Genomic DNA, 26,550 nt, shown 5'->3' on the forward strand with positions numbered 1-26,550 from the left:
TTTTCTTAACATGGTTCTTCTTTTTTTTTTTTTAAAACAGAGGGAGGCAAAGACATTTCACAGTTGATGAAGGCCAAAAAACACAACTAAACAAAAAACGACAGCACTGTGCATAAAGCAAATAAAACATCGGAGGTGAGTAAATGATGAGTGAGGTGCAGCGCGTTGTGTCGCGGTGTCATGGTGACATCAGCAGACTAGTAATAACAAGCGATTGCTGTTGTGAGTGTGACAAACATCCTCCCAGGAGATAAGGTGCTCTGTTATTAATCACAAATCTACACTGAGCACTTTGCGTCAGTGGCATCAAGACAGAAGACATGAGAGAACGTGATGTGCAAACAGGTGTTGACAATTTGTTAGCAAAGTTGCAACGGGGCAGGGAGATGACGCGACACCAGACATCCAAAATCCTTACGCAGGTAAAGCTGAACCAAAGTGTTTCGGGGCTGACGACCTTTCGTCACAAGACAGTTCCTACCTCCATGGCAGGGCCCTTCTGTTGCAGTTAATGAAACATCACATGATTTGCACATTAGCACTTTCATAAGCACAACGGACGAGTGTCGGAGAACGCCGTGTGAATACAGTGTAGAACAAGTCACAGTGGAACCGACAGGAGCAGTGTTTATCGTACATCAAAATTCAAGAGCAATTCATGATTCCAGTAGATTCAGTGAAGGTTGACTTGGTGATGCGTCTGTTTACTGAGGGTTATTATGGCAATTATGTTTCAACAATATAGGACCGAGAGTTCTGTATGAGATGACGACTTTATCAGCCACAGCGGGGCGATGAGCTGACTGAGACGATTCATTTGGTCCCATTTTATCACCAATAAGTTACAACAACATCTGATGATCACTGTCGTCTGTCGCGTCTACAGTTTCCAGTTGATCCCTTGTGACTCCTGCAGTTACAGGCAACGCCACAGAGACCCTGTCCAGACCTGGTTCTCATATTGGTCCTGAGTGATGTCATCACAGGTGAGTAGGGGCGTGTCCTCTGACCCACTAGTAAAGTATTTCTTCAGTTCTTAGAGCCTACACACTGAAATACCTGTGGCCACTGCCACGGTATCAACAGTGACCAACACATAATGATCTCATGTTTAAAAATCAAATGAATGAAATCTTATTCCATAGTAGAGCTGCAGGCAGCATATTGATTTACTCAGCGGCTCATGACGCCTCTTGAGGGCGCACACACACACCCAACCACCCACCCACCCACCCACCCACACCCACACACACACACACACAACCACAACCTTTGACGTGAGCTTGAGTTCATCGGTTCATGTTTCCTAACTCATTTCAGCTATTGATGATAATAAATCTTGTATTTACAATCTCTGACATTCACCAATCCATGACCAAATGTTTTCTGATTATTCAAGTGACAACCTGAAATCAGCCACAACACTGTGATCACTGACCGGTGGGGGGGATGTGTCAGGCAGCCGCAGACCGGAATGTAGAGCTGAAACAGTTAATCGATTAGTCATTGATCACTAAATTAATCAGCAACTTTTTTGATAATCGATTAAAGGTTCAAGTACTTTTCAGGGATTTCAGCTTCTTGAAATGTGAATATGTTCTGGTTTCTTTGCTCCTCTGTGACAGTAAACTAAATATCTTTGGTGTGTGGACAAAACAAAACATCACCTTGGAGTTTTGGGAAACACGATCGACATTTTCATCATGTTATGGACCAAACGACTAATGGATTAATCTAGAAAATAATCGACAGATTAATCGATGATGAAAAAAGCATTAGTTGCCTCCCTACCGGAACGGTTTGAGCAAACATGTCCAACGTGTCGACTTGGCATCTAAATCCCCCGGATTTCAAGCCAACCGAGCATCTGTGGGACGTGCTGGACGAACCAGTCCGATCCATGGAGACCCCACCTCAGGACCTGCTGCTAACGTGTTGGTGCCAGATAACAGAGCACCACCTTCAGGGGTCATGAGGGGTCTATGCCGCGATGGTAACAGCCCTACACAATATTAGGCAGGCGGCCATATTGTTGTGGCTGATCGGCGAATATTCTCATCTACTAGTTTTCATTCAGAATGCATACAAAAAACATTCATATTAGAACAGAGCATTAGGAGTTGTATTCCTGAGCAGTGTTTCATGTCAGGTTTAACTATGATGGATCTATTATGATGAGTAAGCAGAGTGTTTTATAGCCAACATGTCAGTAACTGCAAAAGAAGGTCCTGATAAAATGTGAGGGAGGTGACGTAGTGACAGAGAGGACACCTCAACACCGAATGAAAAGGTTTTAGTCAAACGTTTCCCACCTCCGCCGAAGGTCCTCCACCTTCTTTTTCTGAGGTGTCGCTGGCTTCGCCATAGTCAGCAGGTCCCCGAAAGGGTCCAGAGTCTTCTGAGCGTCTCCCTCTGCACACAGCGGCTTCGCCAGCATGTTCACAGCTGAGCCGGGACAAGACATGGAGTCTGCGAGGCTCGAAAGGGCGTGATTGCTGGCGGAGGAGTGAGGCAGGGAGGTGTCCGGGGAAGGGAAGGCTGACTGGAGCAGTCCGAAGCTGCGTGGCAGAGTTGAAGCTCCTGGCGAATGCTGTCTGTAGAGGCCCGGCAGTGCGGGGAAGGACTGTGGCTGGTGGGCGGTGTGTAGGAAGGAGCCTGGTGGGGGCGCACAGACGGCACTGAAGGGATTCCCCCTCACAGTCAGTGAGTAGTGCATCTGAGGGGATGTGTGTTGCAGAGATTTGGCGAAAGGGTTAAGTGACATGTGAGGATGCACTGGGAAAGGAGGCAGGCCCTGTGGGTAGGACCTGTGTGGTGGGGTTGGTTTGCAGGACGATGGCAACATGCCAATATCCACCCCATCATTTAGTGAAGTGGAACTGGTCTGTGCTGAGCTGTTCAGGGGGTCAAGAAGGCTTAGAAGGTCTGTAATGTCCTCAGCTACCTTGGTGGGCTTCAGCAGCTCTCCATCTGCGGTCATGCTCAATGCTTGCCTGAACTCTTGACCCCCTGATGTAGTCCTTCCCTCACCAGTCACCGCAGCTTTAGAGCGGGACTGAGCCACCGGGGGCGCGAGGACAGAACCAAGCTCAGGCGTCTTTCTTCCGTGGGGACGTGGAATGGTGATGTAGCCGGGGGTGGAGAGCTCCAAAGGGTCCAGACCCAGGCCAGAGCATTCAGGGTTTGGGGAGTGGGCTTCTGTCTGCGCCGGAAGTTGTACAGATGGACACATGTCACAGGTAGGAGGCGCACAGACGGGCACGGCTGTTTCATCCTGCCCTTTACTCCACAGCTTATTATAAGGGTTGGAGAGTTTGAGTCCTGGAAAAGTTCTGGAGTGATCACCAACACTCAGGTCCATCCGCTGAAACACACGACATGAGTCAGACTCAAATGGCTCGACTTGATGGAAAAAAAAGTGTATAAGGGATTTACTAATGCTGATGAAAGAGTTAAGACAGTGAGTTCAGAATTCATTCAGATTTCTAAAACATACTTTGTTCTTTTGGTCAAGGGACAATGTCACCAGACAGAGATGCCGAATCAAAGGGGAAAGAGGACAGAAACAGAAGAAAAACACTTTTTTTGAGTGGAGGGGGACTTTAAGGTTCATGGTTTGATTCCAGCTGTGGCCTCATCACTGTTGACAATCAAATAAAGGCATTTGTTGACATGGTCTTTGGCTCTAGTCAAAAACAGATATTGTATCAATCTTAAACCTCTCGATTTCTTTTCAGAAATAAAAAATATAACGAAATGTTGACAACTTCTTGCCACAGAACACATGGACCACTGACCTGGTAGGTAAACTTGGCTTGTAGCTCCCCAGGGTCTCTGGTAGTCCTCAGGTCCTCGAGGCTTTTAGCCAAGGTCATTGGTTGGCTGTCGGGCTCGTCCTGGCAGCCGAAGATGTCACCGAGCAAGTTGACGTTGGAGAACTTCTCGTTGACGGGGCTGGGAGGGGCAGTGTGGCTCTCTGTCCCAACATTAGGATCATCCCCTTCCATCAACTCGGCCTCCTTCAGGGAGTGGTACGGCTGTGGCCTGCAGGGACAGTGTTCAAACTGTGGTTACACACACAATAAACAGAAAAAAAATCACCATAAAGACGACCAATACCAGTGATAAAGATGAACCTCATTTTGGCAAAATTGGACGCCTCAACTTTCTATTTATTTTGGGTCTATGATTAACATACAGTGCATATCCCTGCAGGGCGGCTGTCAATACGCCGATGTGTCATGGACAAGACACTTAACCCTAAGTTGCCTTTGGCAGCTCCTCTGACAGTGTGTGAAGGGGTGAATGTGACTGGTTCTGTAAAGAACTTTGAGTGGTCAATAAGACTAGAGACAATCATTTCTTCATTATGATAAACATAGTCTCTGTAGTTTGTCATTTACCAAACCAAATCTGTGGATAAAAAATAAGTTGCCCAACAAATGCCAGGTTACTTGTGTAAACTGACATTTGCTAAGAAATTTCCTTTTTATAAATAGGTTTTGTAAAGGCCGGTACATAATGCGTAGGATCTACACCAAAGCCATCGCATGGCATCTGTTGTTGTTGTTGGCACAGGAAGGGAAACTACTGAGGCAGGGGCTTAGTGTCTTCACTGTAGTTAAAGAAAGGCAAGAGATGCAGTCACAGTACTGGAGCACTGGTATGACATTAACAACTTTTCAGTAGCTTCACAAGCCAAACGCATTGGTTTGGTTGACTGTGATGATATAATAAACATCTATGGTGTGAACAGGTTCTATGCTACTGTACGCTGATATGTTGTGCTTCATCGTGTGGACTGTCTAAGGACACAAAAGGCATTACTCTTGAAACCTGATGGGAAGGGGTGAGCAATATGGGAAATATGGGTTGTCATTTTATACCCTGGTGGTGACACATTATACTGATTTGATTCAAATATAATTTTTCCAGAAGCAATGATAATTTTCATGAAAGTCAATTGAAAAATCAGTTACAGTTCAAACAACCTGTTAGGCACATCTACTTCAAGCTAATCCAGTGACGCGAGGAACCGGACATTGGGGATTGTATTGATGAAAAGTTTGTGCTGCTTTTCTTACAAAAACCTAATAAAAACCAAATATGTTTGAGACATAGTTAGTGGAAAAAAAACACATGCACATACATACAAACACATTTCGATAGAAAAAGGAGATTATTTGGGAAAAGCTTGTTAATTAGTGTTAACAGTGCAAAGCCAAAGAGTGAGATGCGTACAGCGGCGTCCACTCGAAAGGGACGGAGAAGAGAAAGCTGTCGGGACACCCAGAGACGGAGTCACTGTCGTACTGGAGCTCGTCTCCGGAAGAATCTTCAGAGAGAAAGACGGTGTAGTGACGGGTAGGACGGACAGAGCTACGGTGAGGAGAGGGAAGACAACGGGAAGTCACAGCTCATTAAACACATGTTGTCAAATACATGAAGATAAACAGAAGAGTAGAAAGAACAGAAGGAAAATTAGGGTTAGAGATTAGTAATCTTAAAAGTATTATATTTATTTACATGCAACATATTTGGATTAGTATGTACTTAGATTAGATATTTTGTGGGATTAATCTTTTATTCATTTCTGACAATAGCTAAAAGATGGAGCAATGTTGGAAATTGCCAGGGAACAAAATCTAAGTCAACAACACTGAGGAAAAGAAGAAGAAGAAGAAGTATAAAAGTTGAATGTCAGGATAAAATGTTTCTGAGTGCAGAAGTAGCTACAGTCAAAAAAATGTATGGAAGATGTCTGTGAAATAATAAAAAGACTTGGATCACAATAGAGTCAATACTGAATCAGCATTCAATAAATCAAGGTTACTCACTTTAATTAAGTAACTGATGGTTTTCTATGAAAATGTACACGATATGGTGTAAGTAAAATGTTGGACAGCATACAGTTTTCAACAGACTATTTGCCTACAATATATACTTCATTCACATTTTACACCAACGTTATGAATGTACAAAAACACCTCAAAGGAATCTAACAGTGAAAAGTGCAGGCACACAAATGTTTTCTTCTGAACAATGGCCCCATCAACAGGGAACGAGTGGTCACTGAATGATTTGATGAGTATGAAAATGACATGAATCATAAGCTATGACGTTCACAGGTACTAGGGGTGCGGTCGGATTCTCGTTCCTATCTACTATTCCTTGACCTCAGTAGAAAACGCCATGAGGTCAAGGAAAGGTGTAAAGGACGACTGATAGAAATTAGGAAAAGCCGAAAGCACTGCTGAGAGAATCCTAATCCACTTTGTTTTACTAAACTACATCATCACGCGACGGCGGATGTTATTGATGCGTCTGTCGTGGCTGTAACTACAAAATTCTGAAGATGAACTACAAAAACCTCAGCAGCTCCATCAGCATGTTTCAGTGTTTTACCACCGTGTGACATCACATGTTATGATTCATATGTAACAGTAACTGACATGATGACGTCACTTCTGGATATTATTCATACTCTTTTTCTACTTCAGATTGAATCGTTTACGTTTGTGCATGGCACGTCACGTTAAATATCGCTGCCGCAATGAATTGTTGGGCGTCTATATCTCCTTACTCTCACATAGAAAGCTCCAGTGTACCTTATGCTAAAGGAGATAGGAAAGGAAGCATTGAAGCTTCTTTCTTATGCATTTAGAGAATCCGATCAGCTCTTATCATTGTGATGATCAAATACTTCTGGGTCACTCCAAGATTTAGGAAACTTCCTAAGCAAATTTGACAAATGACCATAGCCCAGGTTCTCAATCCAGAACTTGAGGGGGACTTTGGACTGGTGGTTAGAGATTGTGTTCATCGCCAACATCATCGTAAATACCTAATAAGGTGTCCGCACGATTTCAGAGTTACTGAGCCTCTGCAACAGAGAACTTTGGTAACGCGGCTGGCCACCTTTTAGTTTCAGTCCGGACAGACACGAGTTTTGGAAAGAAAGACGTACGCAACCGCAATTCACTTCCTGATTGGGTCTCATCAGTCCAAACTCAACCACCAGTGGTAAAGGCGCAGTACTGCTGACACTAGCTGTTAGTGACGGTTCCAATTCTTAGGTCCAAGATAAGAAATCCCTGCTCTTATTTATCGGCAACGTTGTTCATCGTTCTCCTCGGACTTTGTGCATTCAGAGTAGACCCTCTGCTCACGGCACATGCATGACCAGTGTATGGAGATGGTCATGTGATACAGTATGTTTTCAGCTGTGTTAGAATGGATGGAGATTATTTTTGATCCAGAGCTAAAACACTGGACAGATCGTTTTTCATTTTAAAAATGAAAACTTGTGGGTGTAGCCCTGGAGACTTGAAGAATAAATGTCAAGGTACAATGACGAGGTCGTCCAACAGTTTACTGAGACACGCCTACATGAAAGGTCTCTTCTTTCATTTGTCAATATTTCTCATTTAAATCAAGACATCTGTTTAATTATTTACTTATTAAAGTATGCCTTTGAATAAAAGCACTATATGTAACATATATGTGAATGTGTTTTCTTAACTACACCATGGATAGTGGGACATGACAGTGATGGGCTTACTGGTCAACACTGGTTTCCAAGCTCGCATTGCTGTTTGGTCTCTTCAACAACATCGGTGGCCGTACCTGTGGAGGCAAATCAATAATATGAATAAAGAGACAGGGAACTTAAGAACAGCATTCCTCACCAGAGAGACCCATGGGAATGTTAACACTGTAACAACGTTTTAAGAGATTTATGGAAAAGAAAAGAACATTTGGTTGAAGGATATTTTCAAAAATGACGTTTTCCCGCGGACCAACACTGGACAGTGAGTCAGCAGCAGAGTCTTGCTCCTCACCGTTTACTTCCCGTCAGACGGGGAGACAAGTGTTCATGCTGCTTGCCCTAATACGCTGTTTTGCGTAAGTCCTCGTTTCTATGAAGCTGTTCGTGGTGATTGCAGTCAGCCACAGAATATGACTGGTTCAAATTAACTGGAATTATCCTTTAAGAATGGGTTTCATCTCTAAGCACTCTGTAGTAGTTTGCTAAAAAAATGTGACTTTATTTGAGAATTACTCAGTCAATTGTGAACCCACAGTCATTATCTGCACTTTTCTGAGGATATTACTATATTTGATGTTCATAAATCCACTGGGGAATTATTGAACAAACACACATCTTAAATCTCCAGAAGTTGATCTGAGAATCATCACGTTTCGGGTTTTCTGGTAAAATTAATCCACAGTTGTTATAGAAAGTATAAATGGTACAGAAATCGTTTCATGGTATTACATTACATATTTGTGTATCTATTTTTTCGCCCCATCCTCCCCATTCCTCTTAATTTCTGCCAACCTGTCCAAAGTGCATGGTGATTGGCCTGTGGTCTTCCCAGGTTCCCAGTGGCCCCTCCCTCGTGACTGCACTGGTGGAGGAGGTAACAACTGCTGTGCTGTCATCACTGATGACCGCTGGCCCTCCTGTAGAGAAGCCATTTTCTGCCTGCTCCTGAAGAGGGGGGACACATGGAAGTGGAGGTTGATATCAGTGGAAGGAGTGATTACACTGTAAGAGGAGAGAGGGAGGCTGCACGCTGTGGCTGGGGGGCGGGGTTCAGGTAAGGGAAGTTACGCCTTGGACACACTACACAAAGTCGGAAGAACGCTGTTCACACTACGTGACTCATCGGCAATGGGGGGTCACACTCTACATGATCGTCCACCAGGAGAAATGTCTCCAGAGTACATTTGTCACGAAAACACAGAAGTGACACGGGAAAATATGTGATAGACACGTGAAAACAGGAAGTGTTTGTCACTTTCACGATGGACGTCAGAAAGAAACTGTTCAATACATTTCAGGATATTATGTTGACAGGTCAGAAACAGGAAGTAGTTTGAGCGGACGCTCTGTGTTTGTGTAGACGGAGGGAAATAACTTGACGTGTTAATATTTGGTTCCGTATTAAAGCAGCTCAAGGTTACGCTCATCATCACGGAAACACGGAAACGGGTAGAGAATGTGTGAAGAGTGTTGTTGTGTTCTTCCAGGATTTGTCGGCGAGCAGAAAAGCGGGCTTTTAAACGAGTAGTGTGAACTCGGCATCAGACTGGTGTTACAGGTGTTAAAGGTGTTTTTTGGGAGGGAGAACTATCGTTACCTATGCTGACACACCATTGTAACAGTGTTTACAACAACAACAAAAAGGGATCCAGAGCTACATACCTTCTGCTTTAGTCGGCTCTTCACTTCCTTTATACGCATTTTTGCATGGTCCTTAGCCTGTCAACCAAACATAAACCAAGCCAGATCACAAAGCCATTTTCATTTCTATAATTCTTTTGTTTTTCAGCTTCTCAAAGAAACCAGGGATGTGCTTACAAACTTGTACGCAGTCTTCATGGCTGGGTTCGCCTTTGTCTTCACTGTGTTGAAAATTGCCCCACCCCCTCTCTGTAAGAAAATATTTACACATCATTTAATGTTGGAGACATTACTGACATGTACTGGATTAAATAGTGTTACTGAGTATGATGAAAAGTCTACTATTAAACACTGTATAAGAGCATTGAGATACAACATCTAGCTAAAACTTAATTGATCCAGAAAAGATTATCTCAAGTTGCGCCAAAGAATCAATTTCATACAGCTCTCGTTGTTCGTGCTTATGGTTGCAGGCAGTCAACGTCTAATGAGATGCTTCTTTGTGCCTGTGGGTGGTGGTAGTGTCATGAGTCGGCTAATTAAAGTGACCTTTTTGATCTCAAATCAACAGAATTAGAGATGCAGGTTGACGGTTTGACCTCTACAACAAGTGACGACGCTGACAAAGATGGACAAAATAAGTAAAGAAGTTGTCATTACAGACTCATGGTGAATAAATAAATATGCTGTGCATGAAAAAATACTGAAAAACTGTTTGACTTGGTGGCTGTGGTTAAGGTCAGAGGCTCATCATCTCCTGGGGAGCATACACATATATCCACAGCAACATTTGTGGGAATCTGACCAGTCATAGTTGACATTTTCTGGATCAAAGACATATTCTGAACGACATGCACCAACATCCTTATTCCCTGTTAAAGGGCGAGAACCAGATTACAAATGCCAAAACTTTGCCTTGCTGTTTGTGCAGGTAACAACTTTCACACTCGCTCACCTTTACAGTGAACAGCCACTGGTGGTAAGTCTTGTCACTGCCTGTGGGAGAAAGTCAACAGCATCAACTGAGAAAGTCGAGGAATCTAGACTGGATTCTGATGTAAAGCCATTGCCGTGTTTAAGAAGTGTTCCACTGAGTGAGTCCCAGTCGTGACTGGATGTGTGTAAGCAACAGGATCCGACATCATTCCTTCTTTTAACTTTCTGTCGCCTAAAATCTGCCTTCTGTGATATGTTCTGCCAACATTTTGGTGAATACTTGATCACTTTTATTTTTCTAATGCTTGGTGTGAAGAACTGACAGAGTTGTAAGTCAATCAGACTTTCTTCTACAGAACTCTGACAAGCATCCACCATTTTTTATATACCTTTGGAGTTTTACATAACTTTGCTTCAAAACACGGCCTTTTTAATCTGATACCTGTAGCTGATGTGATGGTAACGGGTCACATCACCTCATACATGTAGAACAGTATTACTAACTTTGAGAATTGACTATTAACTGACTGTGCCTCAGGAGATGGAGTGAGTCATCCAATAACCAGAAGGTTGATGGTTCGGGAAAGACACTGAACCCCCTCATTGCGTCAGTGTGTCAATGAAGTGCTGTGTATAGAAGCACTATATGAATGTGCTTGTCAACACTCCGACACGCCACGTGTAGCTCACCTGCGTATTCGCCCATGTTGATCTCCTCCTCAAAGATGTCACTGAAACCTTCTCCTGAGTTCAACAGGTCCAGACGACCATCAATGAACTGCAGGGAGAACCACATTGTGTATTAGGATGCAAGACGGATGCTGAAATAAAAATAGAGGTGTGTGTGTGTGTGTGTGTGTGTGTGTGTGTGTGTGTGTGTGTGTGTGTGTGTGTGTGTGTGTGTGTGCGCACGCGCGTCTGGTATCAAGCCAGTTTTATGTGGTGAATTTCTGTTCTACGAGGATATTTTTACTACAACTGACATCGTCAAGGATAAATGTTGTGCACATCTTCAGAAATGAAATAAATAATAATAAAAGATGTGAGATACAATCTTTCGCAATACTGCACAAGTCTGGTAGATTAAGTAAGGTCAGCAGCAGTATTGACACCAGCCGTGAACATACCTGTTTGAAGAGCTGCAGTTGAATTGCATTCTGAAGGAACTGTCTCATGGCACTGGAACGATGATTCACAAAGGTTTCTTCATTAAATGTTATTGGCTCTCCCTAAAAATACAAAAATCACACCGTGATGTCTCAGTGTTCTACAGCTCCAACACATGAAGCATTTTTGATTTAGCGCTCAACAGCCATAGCCTTTGACCTCGTTAAAGTGTTGCTGTTGATATTTAAGCATATGCCGACTCAAACTAGACGGTTTAAGGATGGTTTGCCTCAATACTACCATATTAGATCTTATCAATTTATTTTTATTATGTATCGCAGTCTTTTAAGGTTACGGCAATTGAACCTCTGCTTAAAGAGCCTACTCTTCCACTCATACATAAGTTATTCATGGAGTTCCACAAGGTTCTCTGCTGGGACCGATACTTTTCACTTTATATATGCTTCCTTTAGGTTAAATTATCAGAAAGCACGACATACATTTTCATTGTTATGCAGATGACACCCAGTAGTGTAGTTATCTATAAAGCCAGATGATACTAATCAGGTATCATCAACTTCAGGACTGTCTTAACCCCAAAACTGAGGTCATTGTACTGATGTCACCTTATTTCAGCCAATCAAAAATGGCTTCAGACAGAGATTCCTGGAATTATAGAAGAATATACCAACCAAGTCAATCTGCAGAGCGTTCCTGTAGCTGCCGAACAGCGCCGCCTGACTTTTGAGGAAGGCTCGAGCCACACCGTCCCCCGTTGTTGTTGAAACCTTCTTCAAACGACTCTTTAAAGATGAAACCTGTGGGACAGTATCTTATAGAGATTAGAACACAGTACCTGAGAATGCTTACATCAACATTGAAAAATAAAAAAAATATTTTCAAATGCATTGTGTATTGTACAGTAGTTCCTCACCACATCATTGGGCAGATTCTCCAGGTCATTATAGGGGGAGTCCAGGGTGTTTGTGTCAACATTCAGGACCACCACGTCATCCAGAGCCAACCCTCGAACTTTCTATGAGAAGCGAGAACAAATCCAACAAAGTCCTATTGACAGACTCAACTGAAAACGAGTCATTGTCCTTGAAAGACAAGTGAATAGATGCAATTTAAAACCTAGCACTAACAGGGGAAGCACGGGGAAAAAAAGCTCATCAAAATTCTGCTAAATGAATCTTGAATGACCTGGTTCCTATGAGCTAGTTCTGGGCACCTACCTCCATCAGGCTGGAATGTACTCCGATGAGGTAGGGCATTGGGGCACTAAAAAAACAGAGCCAAAGCCATTGTTACAACATGCATGACTAACACAACAGACGGTTTATAGAACTTTTACTCTCTAGGCAATGTCAAAGTTCAACTTAGTGTGTTACGATTTGCATGGTTGATATTAAATCTGCTAAATGCTCCTCAGGCACAGCGCCAGGATTTCAATTTTGGATGGGTGTTACGGCCCTGGCCGTTAGTTTGTTTCTGTTGTGACATTGTGTGTCTGTTTCTGTTTGAGTGGATCCTCTGTCCGCAGGTGACGATCTTTGACTGCATCTCTAGGTCTCCTCCCAAGGGGCAGAATCATGTTCTTTCAGTAGGGAGCTGTCAGTTCCGGATTGGTTCCATAACCCATTTCCTCCCATTCAAAAACTGAAGATCTTCGTCTTCTGAGAGACAGACCTGACAGCAGTGGCTTATGTCATGGTTCTCGGCCTCCAATTTTTTTTTTGATTATTGTGTGTTTTTTCGCTGTGTCAGCGTGTGTCAGAGTAGTTGGTTTTGCTTTATGGGTTACTTGGGTAGTTTGGAAGTTCGTTTTAGAAGCTGTCTTTTTCTATGGTTTGTTTTCCCCTAAGATTAGGTAGTTTCATTTTTTGAGTAAGATTGAATATGTTGATTGACGTTTTGGCCTGAGTTTCACTCTGAAGCTCCGTTATTGGTTTTCACGTATAATAAATAAATTGTACACTGTTGGTAAATCCCAGTGTTTTGGTTGTGGTTGGGCACAGGGAGGGGAAAGGTTTGTGGGAGATACGCAAATGCGTATTAGTCTGGGACCTCTCGGTTAATTTTCGATTTCCAAGAGGCGTCACCAACGGAGGCAGACGAATCATGTCACTTCTGTGGAGCGACGTGAAAATGTCAACAGACCAGAGAACCTGAACCTCCTGCCTTCACCCCCTTGATGTTCTGATTCTGCCTAATTGTTTGAGCAAATGGTTCGATAAAGAAATCAAAGAGTGTCGGGGATAGACAACACCCCTGTCTAGTTGACCTCTCTAACTTAATTGATCATCGCTCTTGCTGTTGGCTCATGGTACAATGACTTTATACATTTGATGGAGTTTTCAGTAAAGCCGAACTTCCAGACATTATACAAAAAGGTCCAACTCACACTGTCAAACGCCTTTTTTGCACTTCCTCCACTATATGAATTGTTTTCCTTATATTATCCTGTGCCTGCCTTCTTCTAATAAAGCCAGTCTGGTCCTCGTCTATAATATCGGGCATGAATGTCTCAAATCTTATTGAAATTATTGACGTATAAATCTTATAATCAACATTAAGTATGGATATTGGTCAGAAGCTACTATACAGTTCTTTATCCTTGCCTTCTTTAGGGATTATGGTGATGATGGCTTCTTCCTGAGACTGGGGAGTTTTCCCCTCCTTCATAGTGTATCTGAATAATGTTAACAATAAGGGGCTTAATTCCTGTCTAAATATCTCATAAAATTCGGATGGGACTTACAGTTCTTTGTTCTACTAATTGCATCCCCGATCTCTTTCTACATAATATCAATAATCTATTCTGCTCTTCCCCTATCGATGGTAAGTGTAAAGTACTGTATTGACAGTAAACTATGTTTGACACAGATAATGAGCAGCACTCACCAGCAGTAGTCGAGGAGATGTTGAGGCAGAACAGGTATGTAAACGTGTTGCCAGTGCATTGGATATAGCATGGCCGCAGACCCATGGACACACGCTGTTAACTGAGGCCAAGGACAGAGATCAAGGACACGATGTGTGATGTTACATCTCTGCTCTATGTAAGCAGTTATTTCAACAGGTAATAGTTTAAATAAAATGGTCAGAATTAGAGAAAGAGAGAGAAAGAAATACTCAAACCATGTTAAAAAGTCAACAGTAAATTTTCTGCAATGTTAATATAATTCAAGCCCAGAATTCATAAAAATGAAGTGGGGGATTTCTCCATGTCTCCATGACACTTTCTGGGCTCTGTAGCAAACTTACACTGAAGCTGTGTAGTTAACAGACAGAGAACACTGACAGTAAATAGGAGATTAAAAATGAACTAATCTGCAGAATAAATCCATTTATGGGCCATTTAATAGATGTAGTATTAAAAAAAGAAAGATTTAAAGCCACAGTGTGTAATTTTTGTACTTTTCTGGCGGCATCTGGTGGTAAAGTTGCAAACCGCAACCAACTGAGCACCCGACAGGGGACACTTTATGATGGCGCACCACTGATTCCATTTCCGGCAGTGTCTGAAAATTAAACGTGAATGCGACGTATTCTGGACCGTTTAGTTCAACAACCATATTCAACACGACGTGGCAAACATGGAGACTGACACGGAGGTCGGGTCCACCTCATGTAACTATATTTAATTCATTCACAGTTGATTATACATAATGAACACATAGTTATGGTCAATTTATTCAATTTCTGTGAATAAGTTCTTATAAATATTACACACTGTAGCTTTAAGAGAGCAAAATGGAGAGAGATGTAAAAAAGAAAAGAAACAGGAATCGGACTCTACTTACAGTGCTTAGTTTGCTACAGCAGATGAGGACTCGGCGTTCGTAAAGCATACTAGCATACAGATGAAGCATGTTATTGACATCTACTGCTACAAAGTACTCAGTAAGGTTTCTCTGCAAGGGTGAAACACAATAAGAGAAAAACAAATAAAACAGTTAGTTGTGAAGGTTACGACCAGCGAACCATGATTCAGTATGAACAGTGTTTAACAGTGATGCATCATGTTATGACTGGTGAAATTAGAGTTCCCTTATCTCATAATTGTGGCAAAAAAAAATCATTTTTCACATTTACCAGTTCCATAATGAAAACTTGGTATTTCATAATTAAAAAAAAAGTCACTCTAGTTATAACTAATCGAATGTGATATTTTCATGGATGAATACATTTTCACGGTGGGAATGGGCTTTTATTGGGCTTTTTTCAAAATCTACTTTACCGACAATGTAATTTGATCTCCCACAAATTGATCATTTGGCGTCATTTGTGTGTGTGGGTGTGTTTGTGAAGATACAGTCCTGAAACTACAGCTGTGTAGTTTATATTAAAATGATGGGTGTGGACCAACCCACAAGTACAGAACATGGCGATGGTTCCACCCGTTAAAAGCAATTTTATTCCTGCTGCAAAGAAATTCCATGGATCCATCCACCACGGGAGGCAGGGTTCACCCTGGACATGTTTCCAACCAATCACAGGGCAACAACCAGAGACAAACAACCATTCACTCTCACTCCAGACTCACTTTTGAGTCTCAGATCAACATAACCCCAATCTGCATGTCAGGAAGACACAGGGAGAACAGAAAGGCACTGACTGTGCTAACCACTGCACCACCGAGCCGCCTGAGGTAGGCAACTTTATGGTAAACACTAAGACTCACGTTCTCGGGTATGCTGGGGAGTTCCCTCGTGTCAGGCACAGTGAAGAAGGAATGCTGGAGAAAACAGAATACAACTATAACTGTGTGGTCACAAACTCATCGTTCAAACTCGTCACTTTCTAACAAAACACAATTCTTTCCAGGTAAAAAAAATTATTGATAGCACAAGAGAAAATATCAATGTTTTTCTTACTCCTGATATTATTAGTTTTTATATTTTGGGGATACTCATGTTTTAAGTTATGGAAGTACATTTCCAAGGACGCTTTGATAGATGTGAGAAAGAAGCATTGATTTAAATGTTTATTTCGAATATGCAAATAAATAAAACAGAAAACAAATACAATAAATATTAATAATAATAAAGCAAAAATTACCGTACCATTGCAGGCAGACAAAAAATAATAAACAAAATACACATACAAAAATTATTTAAACAAAAAGAACCAACCATGAACATTAATTCAATGAATTGACATATTCGAAAAGGGTTGGGAAGAAGTATAACTCAGTTAATCCCACCACTTTTCCACAATTAGTAATGTTTTATTATTCATAATTTTTATAATAATTATAAGTATAGTTTCTTATCAGTAAAATGATTTGTCTTTGGGAAAATCAAATGAAATACATGATTTAAACCATGTCACACTCACCACACCCAGATGAACAGGGACCCCTGGCTCAGGTATGGGGAGCACATGTAGTGACACCAGGAGCTCTTGCCATTGGCTTTCCTGAAACATAAAGTAGATCCAAAATCCACACACTGTTGCATTCTCATGACACACAAACATGACTCCAAAATCAAATGGATCATTTCAGAGACAAGCTGAACAGAAACATTACTGCAAAGACACAAGGAAAAAAGAAAACAGCGTGACTCATTACACTACAGTGTCAACACAAATACATTTGAAGAGCGTTTAGTGCTAGTATAATGTGTTCAATGTTATGACTATATCAGTACCAATACTGGAGCTAATCAGAATACCACTGTGTTAATGTCATCACTTACCTGGCCTTTGATAGTGTAATCTGCCAGGATATTAAGTAGCTTGTAGAAGACTTCAAACCAGGGCAAGTAGCTGAGAGAAGAAAAAGTGTTCTGTACTTTAACAACGCTGAGCATTACACTGCAACACTTGGCTAATCACACATGTTCAATTCTTTTGAATTTGACATTTTTAATGAACACCTGAGCAGCTTATTTGTGTGGTGAGTGAAAAGAATCGGTTCCAGCACAGAACCTCGTGGAACTCCATGACTATCTTCCTTAAGAATAGAAGATCAAATGAAGATCTAACAGGACGAGAATAGAGACATGTCCAACACTGAGGCCATGAGAAGGTTGTTGGTCACCTTCAGCAGTTGACTATCCCCAACCTTAACCCTAACCTAAACCTAATTCTAACTCTAACCCGGGCGGCTGTGGCTGAAGAGGTAGTCAGTCATCCTCTCCCTGAAAGGTCGGCGGTTGTCCACCTAGTCTGCATGCCGATGTGTCCTTGGGCAAGACGCAACCCTAAATTGTTGACTTGACAGTTTATGAATGTCACAGAAAAAGCATGGTAAATAGCAGTGCTGTATTAATGTGTGTGAATTGGTGAATGTGAGTTGTGCTGTGAAGCGCGTTGGATGGTCAATATGACTAGAAATGCCCTATACCATTATAGTTCATTTACCACTTAACCCTCAAACATCCCTTTGAAATTGTGAGGACCAGCAAAAATATCTTCACATAACATTGTCCTCACAGCTGTAGAAAGACAAAGACAAAGACAAATACAAACACACCACACACACACACACACACACACACACACACACACACACACACACACACACACACACACACACACACACACACACACACACACACACACACACACACACACACACACACACACACACACACACACACACACACTCACCTGAGAATGCAGTAGCATGTGTGTGCACCTGAGGACAGTCGACAGAATCCAAATCTCTGTTTGCTTTCAATGTCAGTCAACACAAATGTGAAGTTCTGTCCAACCTGGTTGACTGTTGGGCTGCTGGGTGAGAGAGGTTCAGTGGGCAGACAGAGAAAGATAGAGGGAGAAAATAAAAAAATCATTCTTCACCCAGAGAAGGTGTTCCTCACACTCCAACGGTATATGATATTTATATAAATGAGAACATGCTCTTCTCCGTGAAGTCTGTTTTGTGTTCATGACCTTGTTCTACACCGACAGATCCACGACAATTGGAATAAATCAACAACCCTATTTGTAAACGGTACAGAGGTCCCTCATCATATAGGAAAATGTACGTGTTAAATGTTAAAGTAATAGTATTATTTCATTAGATTATTGTTATTCATTGAAGGTAGGGAAAACATTCAAGAAGAGTATTAACAATGTTGCTATGCGATCAGTATTTGACTTTTTCTGTACCTAAATTATGTGTAATGTCAATAAAGAAGAAAAAAAAAATCTAAATAGTAGATACTTTATTTATCCCGAGGGAAATTGTGGCCCTAGGACCTCTTTCCTTTTTCCGTGGTATCGAAAGTACGTTTTTTTTAATACTAGTATTGTGTCGAAACCTTGGTACTGTGACAACCCTAATATAAACATGTCATTTGAGGCTGTTGTCACCCAGACATACTGTATTCCTTTATGGAACTGACACATATGAACAGAACTAAAGGAAATGTATGTGCATGAATTGCTGCTTCATAATCAACTCACCACCTTGGCAGAGGAAGGTTTTTGATTTGGAAAACAACAAAGTGCTCTGAGGCCGATACCTAACCCACACCACTTTGGTTCTGTAGTGTGTGTGTGCGTGTGCGTGTGTGTGTGTGTGTGTGTGTGTGTGTGTGTGTGTGTGTGCGTGTGTGTGTTTGTGTGTGTGTTTGTGTGTGTACCTGTTCATGCTGAAGGGGAAGCAGAACTTGGGAACAGTCTGGAGAGTTTCCTGTGACACCGATGAAAGAAGTTAGAATATACGATCATCAGTATATAATAATGGTACAGGTGTGGAGGAAGTGATCCATGTGGTGACAAAGAGCAGATGGTAAATGTTCTATATTTATATATCACTTTTCTAGTCTAATTGACCACTCAAAGCACCTGCCACCCTCCACTCAACCACCCTGAGTCTAGTTCCAGTGGCAGTGTTTCCCCTTGGATGGAGTTGTAGCCGCTGACGTGAAGCATGCATGCAGATTTTTTTTGACACTGACCCCCGCCCACAAACTGTTACATAAATAGGGGAAAAGTAGCTTCTTTTGAAAATATCATTCTTTGCATAAAAAACAACAAAAGCACAGAACAGTTAACTGTAAAAATGCACATAAATTTGGAAATTGACACTGGCAGATAGTGGCAATTTATATAAATTATGAACAGATTATTTCATTAGGATATTGCAATCAGATGATTCTGTCTGTATTATGATTTTCATGCATATGTTTTGTGTTCTTCAAAGAAATTAAGTTAATTTTCAGACACATATATAATATATAAGGGCAGCAGAGAGGCTACTCTCCACTGCTGGACACATCGTCTTACTAATGCTGGTAATTATTAAAGAAGTCTGTCTGTAAGTCATTTCTCGACGAGAATCGCTCATCTCATCAGCCTCGCACTTGACCTGTGTGTTGTTTAGGGACCAGGAAAGTGCAGTGTTGAATCTGGACACACGTTACTTTCAGCATCGATCCATTTTGAATATACAGCTCATCAGCGCTGTGGAGCAGCGGCAGCTGGGACTCCTCAACGGAAAGACGTTGTCCACCGCGTCAACGGTGCGTTCACTACAACAGTTGGTTCTCCCGTTCATGGTTCTGTGTACTGAGTCGAGCTCCACCGAACTTTTAATAAACAGGTGAACATCTCTTTGTGCAGGGTTGGAGAACTCGCACCGCCCACAGGCTCTGACCGGCACGGAGAGAAACACGGATCTCTGCTCAGAATTGGGAGTAGCGGAAATTTATCATAGAAGAATGCATTCACGTCGCAGTTTATCGATTCAGCAGCGGCGGTCAAAGTCCAGTAGGGGAAACACTGATTGAAAAGTTTCTTTGTGTAAAGGCTTTTTCTCTACAATATTGGAAAGTCTTAACTAGGTGCCTTGAGACAATGTAGAATAGAATGTTGCAATTTTTTGGCGCTACAAAACTGAAGTTTTCCATTTCTGACATGAAGAAAACACTATTCACAACAGTGGTGCATGCATCAATTAATAAGGTTCAGACTGAGACTATGAAGTGTATGGAACAGAAACCAATGGATCAGTGAAGAGGGTTTCAAACCTGGTCTGCGTAGACCTCAGGGAACTGCCGTTGCACTTCAGGCCCTGTTAGAAATGACAAGAAAGGCTTATGTAGGAGTGATCAGGACCTAACTAATCACATTCATTTTCTATTTGGACAATGAGTCAAAACTAATATCTAGACAGGCAGTTTCAAGAAAAGCTTAATTCAGTTCTTCTAACCATTAATTAAAGAGCCTGATTGAGCCTCTGTCCGGGAAACAATCAGGTGTAGTGTTCTAATTCCTACAAAAAAATGCAGTCACTGTCCAAATACTTACACGCTTCACACACCAGCAAAGGTCAAAAGGACATTGGAATCAACAGCAGAGGGAAAAAGCCCCAGCTGCTGGTCGACAGACCAACCTGATCAGCACCTGGATCCACTCTGTGAAAGCCTATGAGTCAGAGGCCGCGCATGGACACTATGGTTCCCTGCTTTATATGTTCCGGAAGTTGATTAAGTAATAAATGCAAAGCAATGTTGTATTTGTCTCCTTTTTCTTTTTTGCTGATCCGAAAAATGATCCGAACCGTGAGATTTGTGATCCGTTGCGCCCCTAATCCTACTCATAAGGACAGTGATGTTTCCTAGGGCCAGTGAAAAGCATCAAATACATGTAATCCAGGGTTAGCTGAACCTCCAGCTTCACAAACTTACCTGAGCCTTGCGTGCCTGGATGGGCGACCTCCAGGTACACTTCGAAGGTCGACTCGGGGCTCTCCCTGGAAGAGAGAAAAGAGAATGAAGGCTTGCTGCACTACATCAGGTGTGGTTAATCTCTTACAATGTCCAAAACTTGCATTGGCATGCAGACTAGGGGAAGCTATGATTGAACCAGCGACCTTCGGGTCAATGGACAACCAACTCCACCTATTGAGATTCTCCTGCCACACCGATGGCAGAGTCCAACAGCACGGGCGGATGTTCAGGTCGTGTTTACTCGTGGTACTCGCATGAGTAAATATAAATAATCCAGCTGCCACCCTCCAGCGAGTAGTGGACTTTTTGTTTTGGATTTACTCATCAGGCCTGATGAGATACACTATCAGGCCTAACATTGCAATCACCTATCATAAATATTTAAAATCATATAGACTTTTATTCTGGTACTTAAAAAGGAAAAATAACAAACATAAACACAACCTTAGCACAGTAAACATGATAATATCAGAAAATACATAACATGATCAGTGTTTCCCCTACATGCATTTTAACCGCCGCTCCTGAATCATTATTATTCTTTTCTGTGTACCGTTGGTTAAATGCCTATATCACTAAAATAATTTAAAGCAAGCACATTCCACGGTTTTTATTCTACCTACATTATTTTTCATTCTTTCAATGGCATTTGAAACGACTGGACCATAATCGATGGAATGAACAAAAGCAACTTCTAAGGCACAGCTTGTTATATTCGTTGAACACCTTCATTAAGACTTTCAGCAAAACAGGAAAACAATATAAAGCAAAGTTGAAATATTAAACCAGATCATATTCCTGAGTTGAGTGTCGTAATAATCACAGTTGACAGTTTTTGTGCCCTTTTGTCCTCCTGTGGTCGGAACGGTGTCAGTGAGACATAGAGTTGAAACCATCTACTGTAATTTAGATATGATATTTCTCGTCGAGGTGAAAAGCTGTCTCACGGACGAGTGTCCAGCTGCAGCCAGAATGATGTGGGTGTCTGTTTGCCCCCCGCCCCGATTAAACCGTTTGTGTGGCAGCATGTTGGGCTCCCGGTGGAAAGAATAAACGGCAACAGAGTGACAGACAAGACGCGAATGATAGGTCAGCACTGTAAGAAAATGTTGCCACACACTGCTGCTAAAACGAACACTATGCAAAGACACGAACAGAACCACTACAGCTCTCCGCGCCTGTGTAGAGAACGCTGAGAGGCCAGACGATGCTGACAAACGCCTTTGCACCTCAACTTCCACAGTCAAGCCCGATAGAACCACGGCAACAACCAGAGACAATCTCGGCAACTCCTCCACACCGAACGGAAGTACAACATTCCGTCACGCGGGCATTTTCCACAACCTCTACTACGAATGCACTTCATTTAGAAGTTAGAACCTCGTGCACAGTTCACGCAGTCATAAATTCAGTTGGGTTTGTGGCTAAACCTTTTCCTGTGCTTGAATATTGTTCTGTTTTTTACTGCATATGACGATTCATAATCAGAAAGAAGAACTGAAGTGACAATAACATTCATTACAAGTTAGTAAGTAAAAACATTTCAAAATGCACCTGCATTGTTTTGCATTTTGCGAATTTCAGTCAAATAAAAGACTTTTATTCCAATCATATATTTCGTCACTGAAGTTTTCTGAAAAAGGGTGTTCAAATATCGTCTCGTTCTCGTGAGCCGAGTGTCTCGTCACACCCCTAATTATTTCTGTAATTATTTCACAAATAATTATATCATTATGTTCCAGGTCTTTGTACGTGCATGGCCTGCTGCTGTCCCTCAGCACCTCGGCTCAGACACAAGGTGCAGTAAAGACAACGGCCCCATTATTAGCTGTCCTCATAAAATACTAGTGGGTCCTATCTAACTGTGTCAAACAAGAAGGAATTGAAGGAATTTGAATTTCAAAAAACAACACATTTCCCTGTCTAATGAATATGCTGTGGACAAAGTTAATTGAAATAGAAAGTGTGTAAATACATCAATGTATAATAATGTGTTATGCCGTTTCGAATCTTTCACCAGTCTTACATGAACTCATTTCAACAGTAACATTTCAACATGTTCAGTGTGAAAAATATCAGAATCAAACCCCACAATAGGTAAAAATTACAGAATGTAAAATATTGTTCGGGCTGTCAAAAGCCCAAATTCCCAGAAACGATACGCAAGACATGACCTCATAAGTGGAAACTCTGCCCCTCCCTGGCATGGGCCAACTGCACATTGTGACATGAAGTCTGAGGACATCTTTGATCTATAATCCAACCATGTGCAAGCTGAGTCACGATAAATACGTTATCCACCGATCTTATGATACATGGACTCGATCACATTCATTAACATGCGTGTTTGTTAACGCAAGAAAGAAAGTCAACTCGTCTCCTCTCTGTATCGGAGGCACAGCTCACTGACCGTGGTGCTACCATCTGCCAGTGGTTCTCTGACGACCCACCAGAACACAAGGAGAAGGAGACGAGGACCAACAGGCCCATACTGCAAGCTCACACGATCCAATATGATGACGATATTGTTCATCACAATCATTTTTGGGACCATAAATCGTCCAACAAATAGCAGTTATGGTAACAGGCCTCGCGTTGACACTTGGGTTACAGATAAATGTTAAATGGAATGCATTCGACCAGTCAGAGCAACTTCACAATGTGTGTCACGCACAAACTCATGACTCTGCGTCAGTCGAGGGCTCGGTGTCCTGCTTGAGGTCACTTCACTTGAACATGGACGGGAATTGAACCAGGAACCTTTCGATCACCGGATGCTTCCACCAACATCCGGGGAAAGGTCAATGATGAATTGATTATCGGTCCATTTGACGTTGATAAGTCAACTGATTGAAATATATGAACAACGCAGAGGACTGAGATGTGCAGTTGTATCCTAAGGGGGAGGGTACGGACGCCTGACCCGAGCTCAGCCCGGTCAGGGTGTCCACATGCACGAACCCCCCTGTTACTGGAGGAGTTACAGGTCTGAGAAACCGGGGTGTTGACTTAAGACAGAATATAATCTGGTTTGCGTTTGCTGAGAACTGTTGAGTTTCTCTAATATATAAATTAAGTCTTGACCTTAAATTAAAAAAACAAAAAGGTGCCACGTGATGATGTGTGTTGTGATGTTGTGCCGTACAAATAACATCGATGTAAACTGAGCTAAAATCTGCATCCCTGCATGATGTTTGACCATCCACACACACACACACACACACACACGTCACAACTCTCCATCACCCAACCCGGTCACATTGTCTGTGCGGCTCTGTTGTGCACTTCAGGAGCCATGTTTACTTCCTAACTGTCTGGTACCGGAGCCCCGTCTCTACTGGGCCGCTCGTGTCCGCCCAGCGGAGCTCGGAGCCGAGTGGAACACGTTGGACACAGCGCTGTTCTGACCCGGACAGCGGAGTGTGTTCTGGCCAGGACAGCGGAGTGTCACCAGCGTCTTTAGCGGATGTCGCAACAAGTCAGGGCCTTGCACTGCACCGTTCCCTCCCCGCAGCTAACACCGCCGCAGGCGGCTGGCAGCCGCTAACAGCCCGGTGCTCGGCGGTGTCAGTCTTACTTGATGCGGGACCCCATGTCTCCTCCGTGTGTCCCCGCCGCCGGCGGCAGCAGCAGCAGCGGATACCGATGCGCAGACGCGTCCGTCCCGAGATGTTTCGTCCGCTCCTAGCTTGTCACATCTAACGGCACATCACCAGCGCGGACCCGTCCACACACGCGCGGGTCACGCTCTGCCTCGCGCTGCACTCTGGGACATGTAGTTCCGCCGCGGCGGACGTGTGAGCGGCTCGACCACGGGCTCGACGCGAGGAGACGCGGAGCGAGAGACTACAGCGTCCACGGTGCACAGCGCCGACGACGAGCGGGTCACGTGACGAGAGGCGCAGCTCCAGACCCCACTGCAGAGAGGGACTTGATTCGTCTCCGCGAGCTGCCGACGGCTGCAGGGGGGGGGGGGGCGGTGTGAGACCGCCGTTGTAGGGGGGCGGTGTGAAACAGCAGTCCACCCTGCTCCTGCTGGGCCGGTGGTGCTACTGCTCACCTTTTTTAGAACCAGCTTGCTTTTCCATCATTACGTTGACGTAGATGTATAATAGCATTGTTCTCACAGTTTAAATGAGTGTCCATTTTTCCTAATTGCCATTATTATACAGGTTAGATCAGGGAGGGGCACAGAAATGTCCTCCTCACTACCAGAGGGACAGATTGTGACCATGCTACTGTAACCCCATTCAGGCCTGTGAACCAACAATGTATTGATTGGTTTTGGAAATTGGGGCCAAATGTTTTAATTCAAAGACAATATTTGAAACTGAATTCTCAGGTTTCTATCTTGAACTTTGAAAAATAAAACTGTGTTTTAAAATGATAAAACTGTAGAAGTTTGTTCAAATCAAATATTATTTTGATTCAATTCTGGAATTCTTTTGAATCAGTTGTCTATTTGAAGTCTTTATTTTTTTCAGTTGCAGATTTATGTTTTTTAATTTCACTTTTCTTCACTTTCAGGTAGATTTTTTTCATTTTCAGACTTCTGTGGCAGGGGCGTGGTGCCAACTGAGATGGGCGTGGTGTCAACTGAGATGGGCGTGTTGTCAACGAAGAGGGCGTGGTGTCAACTGAGATGGGCGTGGTGTCAACTGAGAGGGGAATGGTTTCACCTGAGGGGCGTGGTGTCAACCGAGAGGGGCATGCTGTCACCTGAGGGGCGTGGTGCCAACTGGGAGGGGCGTGGTGTCTACTGAGATGGGCGTGGTGTCTACTGAGATGGGCGTGGTGTCAATTAAGAGGGCGTGGTGTCAACTGAGATGGGCGTGCTGTCAACCGAGAGGGGCATGGTGTCACCTGAGGGGCGTGGTGTCTACTGAGAGGAGCCCCGGGGGGCCGCACCGGGTGAGGACAAAAGTCACCCTTCCCTGGGTTAGATAGAAGTGATCCTGCAGACCCAGTACAGCAGAGTTTCCACTCATGATTATTGCAATTCAGTGTTATTTACTGAGCTTGTTTGAATAGACAGTGAACATACCAGAGGTTTGCAACACTGCGGCTGTAGCGAATTGAACTGTCTGTTCAGTCTGGTGAGAACTGTGCGCGCTTTTTAGTCAATGTGACCCCTGTGTGAACTTGATGAATGGATGTCAGTTACCTCCATAACAGATCCTGCTGTAGTCCAGCTCACAGGTCGTATTGACCCTGAAAAGATCATTTTCCAATGTGCGTCCGCAGTCTTCTTGTGCTCTTTGTGTGAAGCAGTTTTCTAAAGTTTAACTGACATTAAATTGAGGGTTCGGCAGCACAAACACATGAAGTTGAATGGATAAATTTCAGAGTTGTGTTTCTAGAATGAAATTCCCGTGTCCCCAATCCTTCCATGAGATGTTGCGGAGGGATACGTTCCAAAATATTCATATTACACTGTAATAAGCATGGTAATTGACTGTATACATATAAAGCTGTTATAGTGTTATTGACCACTCACAGCACAAGTCACATTCACACACTGTCTGAAGAGCCGCCAGAGACAATTTAGGGTTAAGTGTCTTGCCCAAGGACACATCGGCATGGGGACGGGGAGGTGAGGATCAGACTTCATAATAATAGAAT

At 42.9% G+C, this 26,550-nt stretch overlaps 1 protein-coding gene across 3 annotated transcripts; it reads right to left on the reverse strand.

Annotated features, from left to right (window-relative positions):
- Positions 1-1,228: 1,228 nt before the first annotated feature.
- Positions 1,229-24,683, reverse strand: dennd1a (DENN/MADD domain containing 1A). Of its 3 annotated transcripts, none has more exons than XM_035625256.2 (23): positions 24,506-24,683; positions 20,887-20,951; positions 20,227-20,270; positions 18,838-18,887; positions 17,858-17,977; positions 16,942-17,011; positions 16,580-16,660; positions 15,924-15,977; positions 15,043-15,153; positions 14,141-14,241; positions 12,472-12,517; positions 12,168-12,269; positions 11,926-12,051; positions 11,254-11,355; positions 10,817-10,904; positions 10,146-10,186; positions 9,368-9,439; positions 9,212-9,268; positions 8,342-8,494; positions 7,562-7,626; positions 5,242-5,379; positions 3,798-4,044; positions 1,229-3,364 (listed from the first exon to the last, which is right to left on the reverse strand). In XM_035625256.2, the coding sequence occupies exons 1-23, from the start codon at positions 24,520-24,522 to the stop codon at positions 2,294-2,296; spliced, it is 3,021 nt and encodes a 1,006-aa protein (XP_035481149.2). In that variant the 5' UTR covers positions 24,523-24,683; the 3' UTR covers positions 1,229-2,293. The 3 variants fall into 3 exon arrangements, with proteins under 3 accessions (XP_035481149.2, XP_035481148.2, XP_035481150.2); XM_035625255.2 differs by having other exon boundaries at positions 17,858-17,980; XM_035625257.2 differs by lacking the exon at positions 5,242-5,379 and having other exon boundaries at positions 17,858-17,980; positions 24,506-24,681.
- Between the last annotated feature and the right edge of the window lie 1,867 nt (positions 24,684-26,550).

The sequence above is a fragment of the Scophthalmus maximus genome, chromosome 2, assembly GCF_022379125.1.
Source record: "Scophthalmus maximus strain ysfricsl-2021 chromosome 2, ASM2237912v1, whole genome shotgun sequence".
Lineage (NCBI taxonomy): Eukaryota > Metazoa > Chordata > Actinopteri > Pleuronectiformes > Scophthalmidae > Scophthalmus > Scophthalmus maximus.

Bases quoted from the DNA above. Each gene is read 5' to 3' on its own strand.
- dennd1a (XM_035625255.2), bottom strand. The intron at 14,242-15,042 runs GTAAGTAGAGTC...CCTTGGCCTCAG, and splicing joins GCTGTAGCAAACTAAGCACT to TTAACAGCGTGTGTCCATGG. The intron at 10,187-10,816 runs GTGAGCTACACG...TTTCTCCCACAG, and splicing joins CAACATGGGCGAATACGCAG to GCAGTGACAAGACTTACCAC.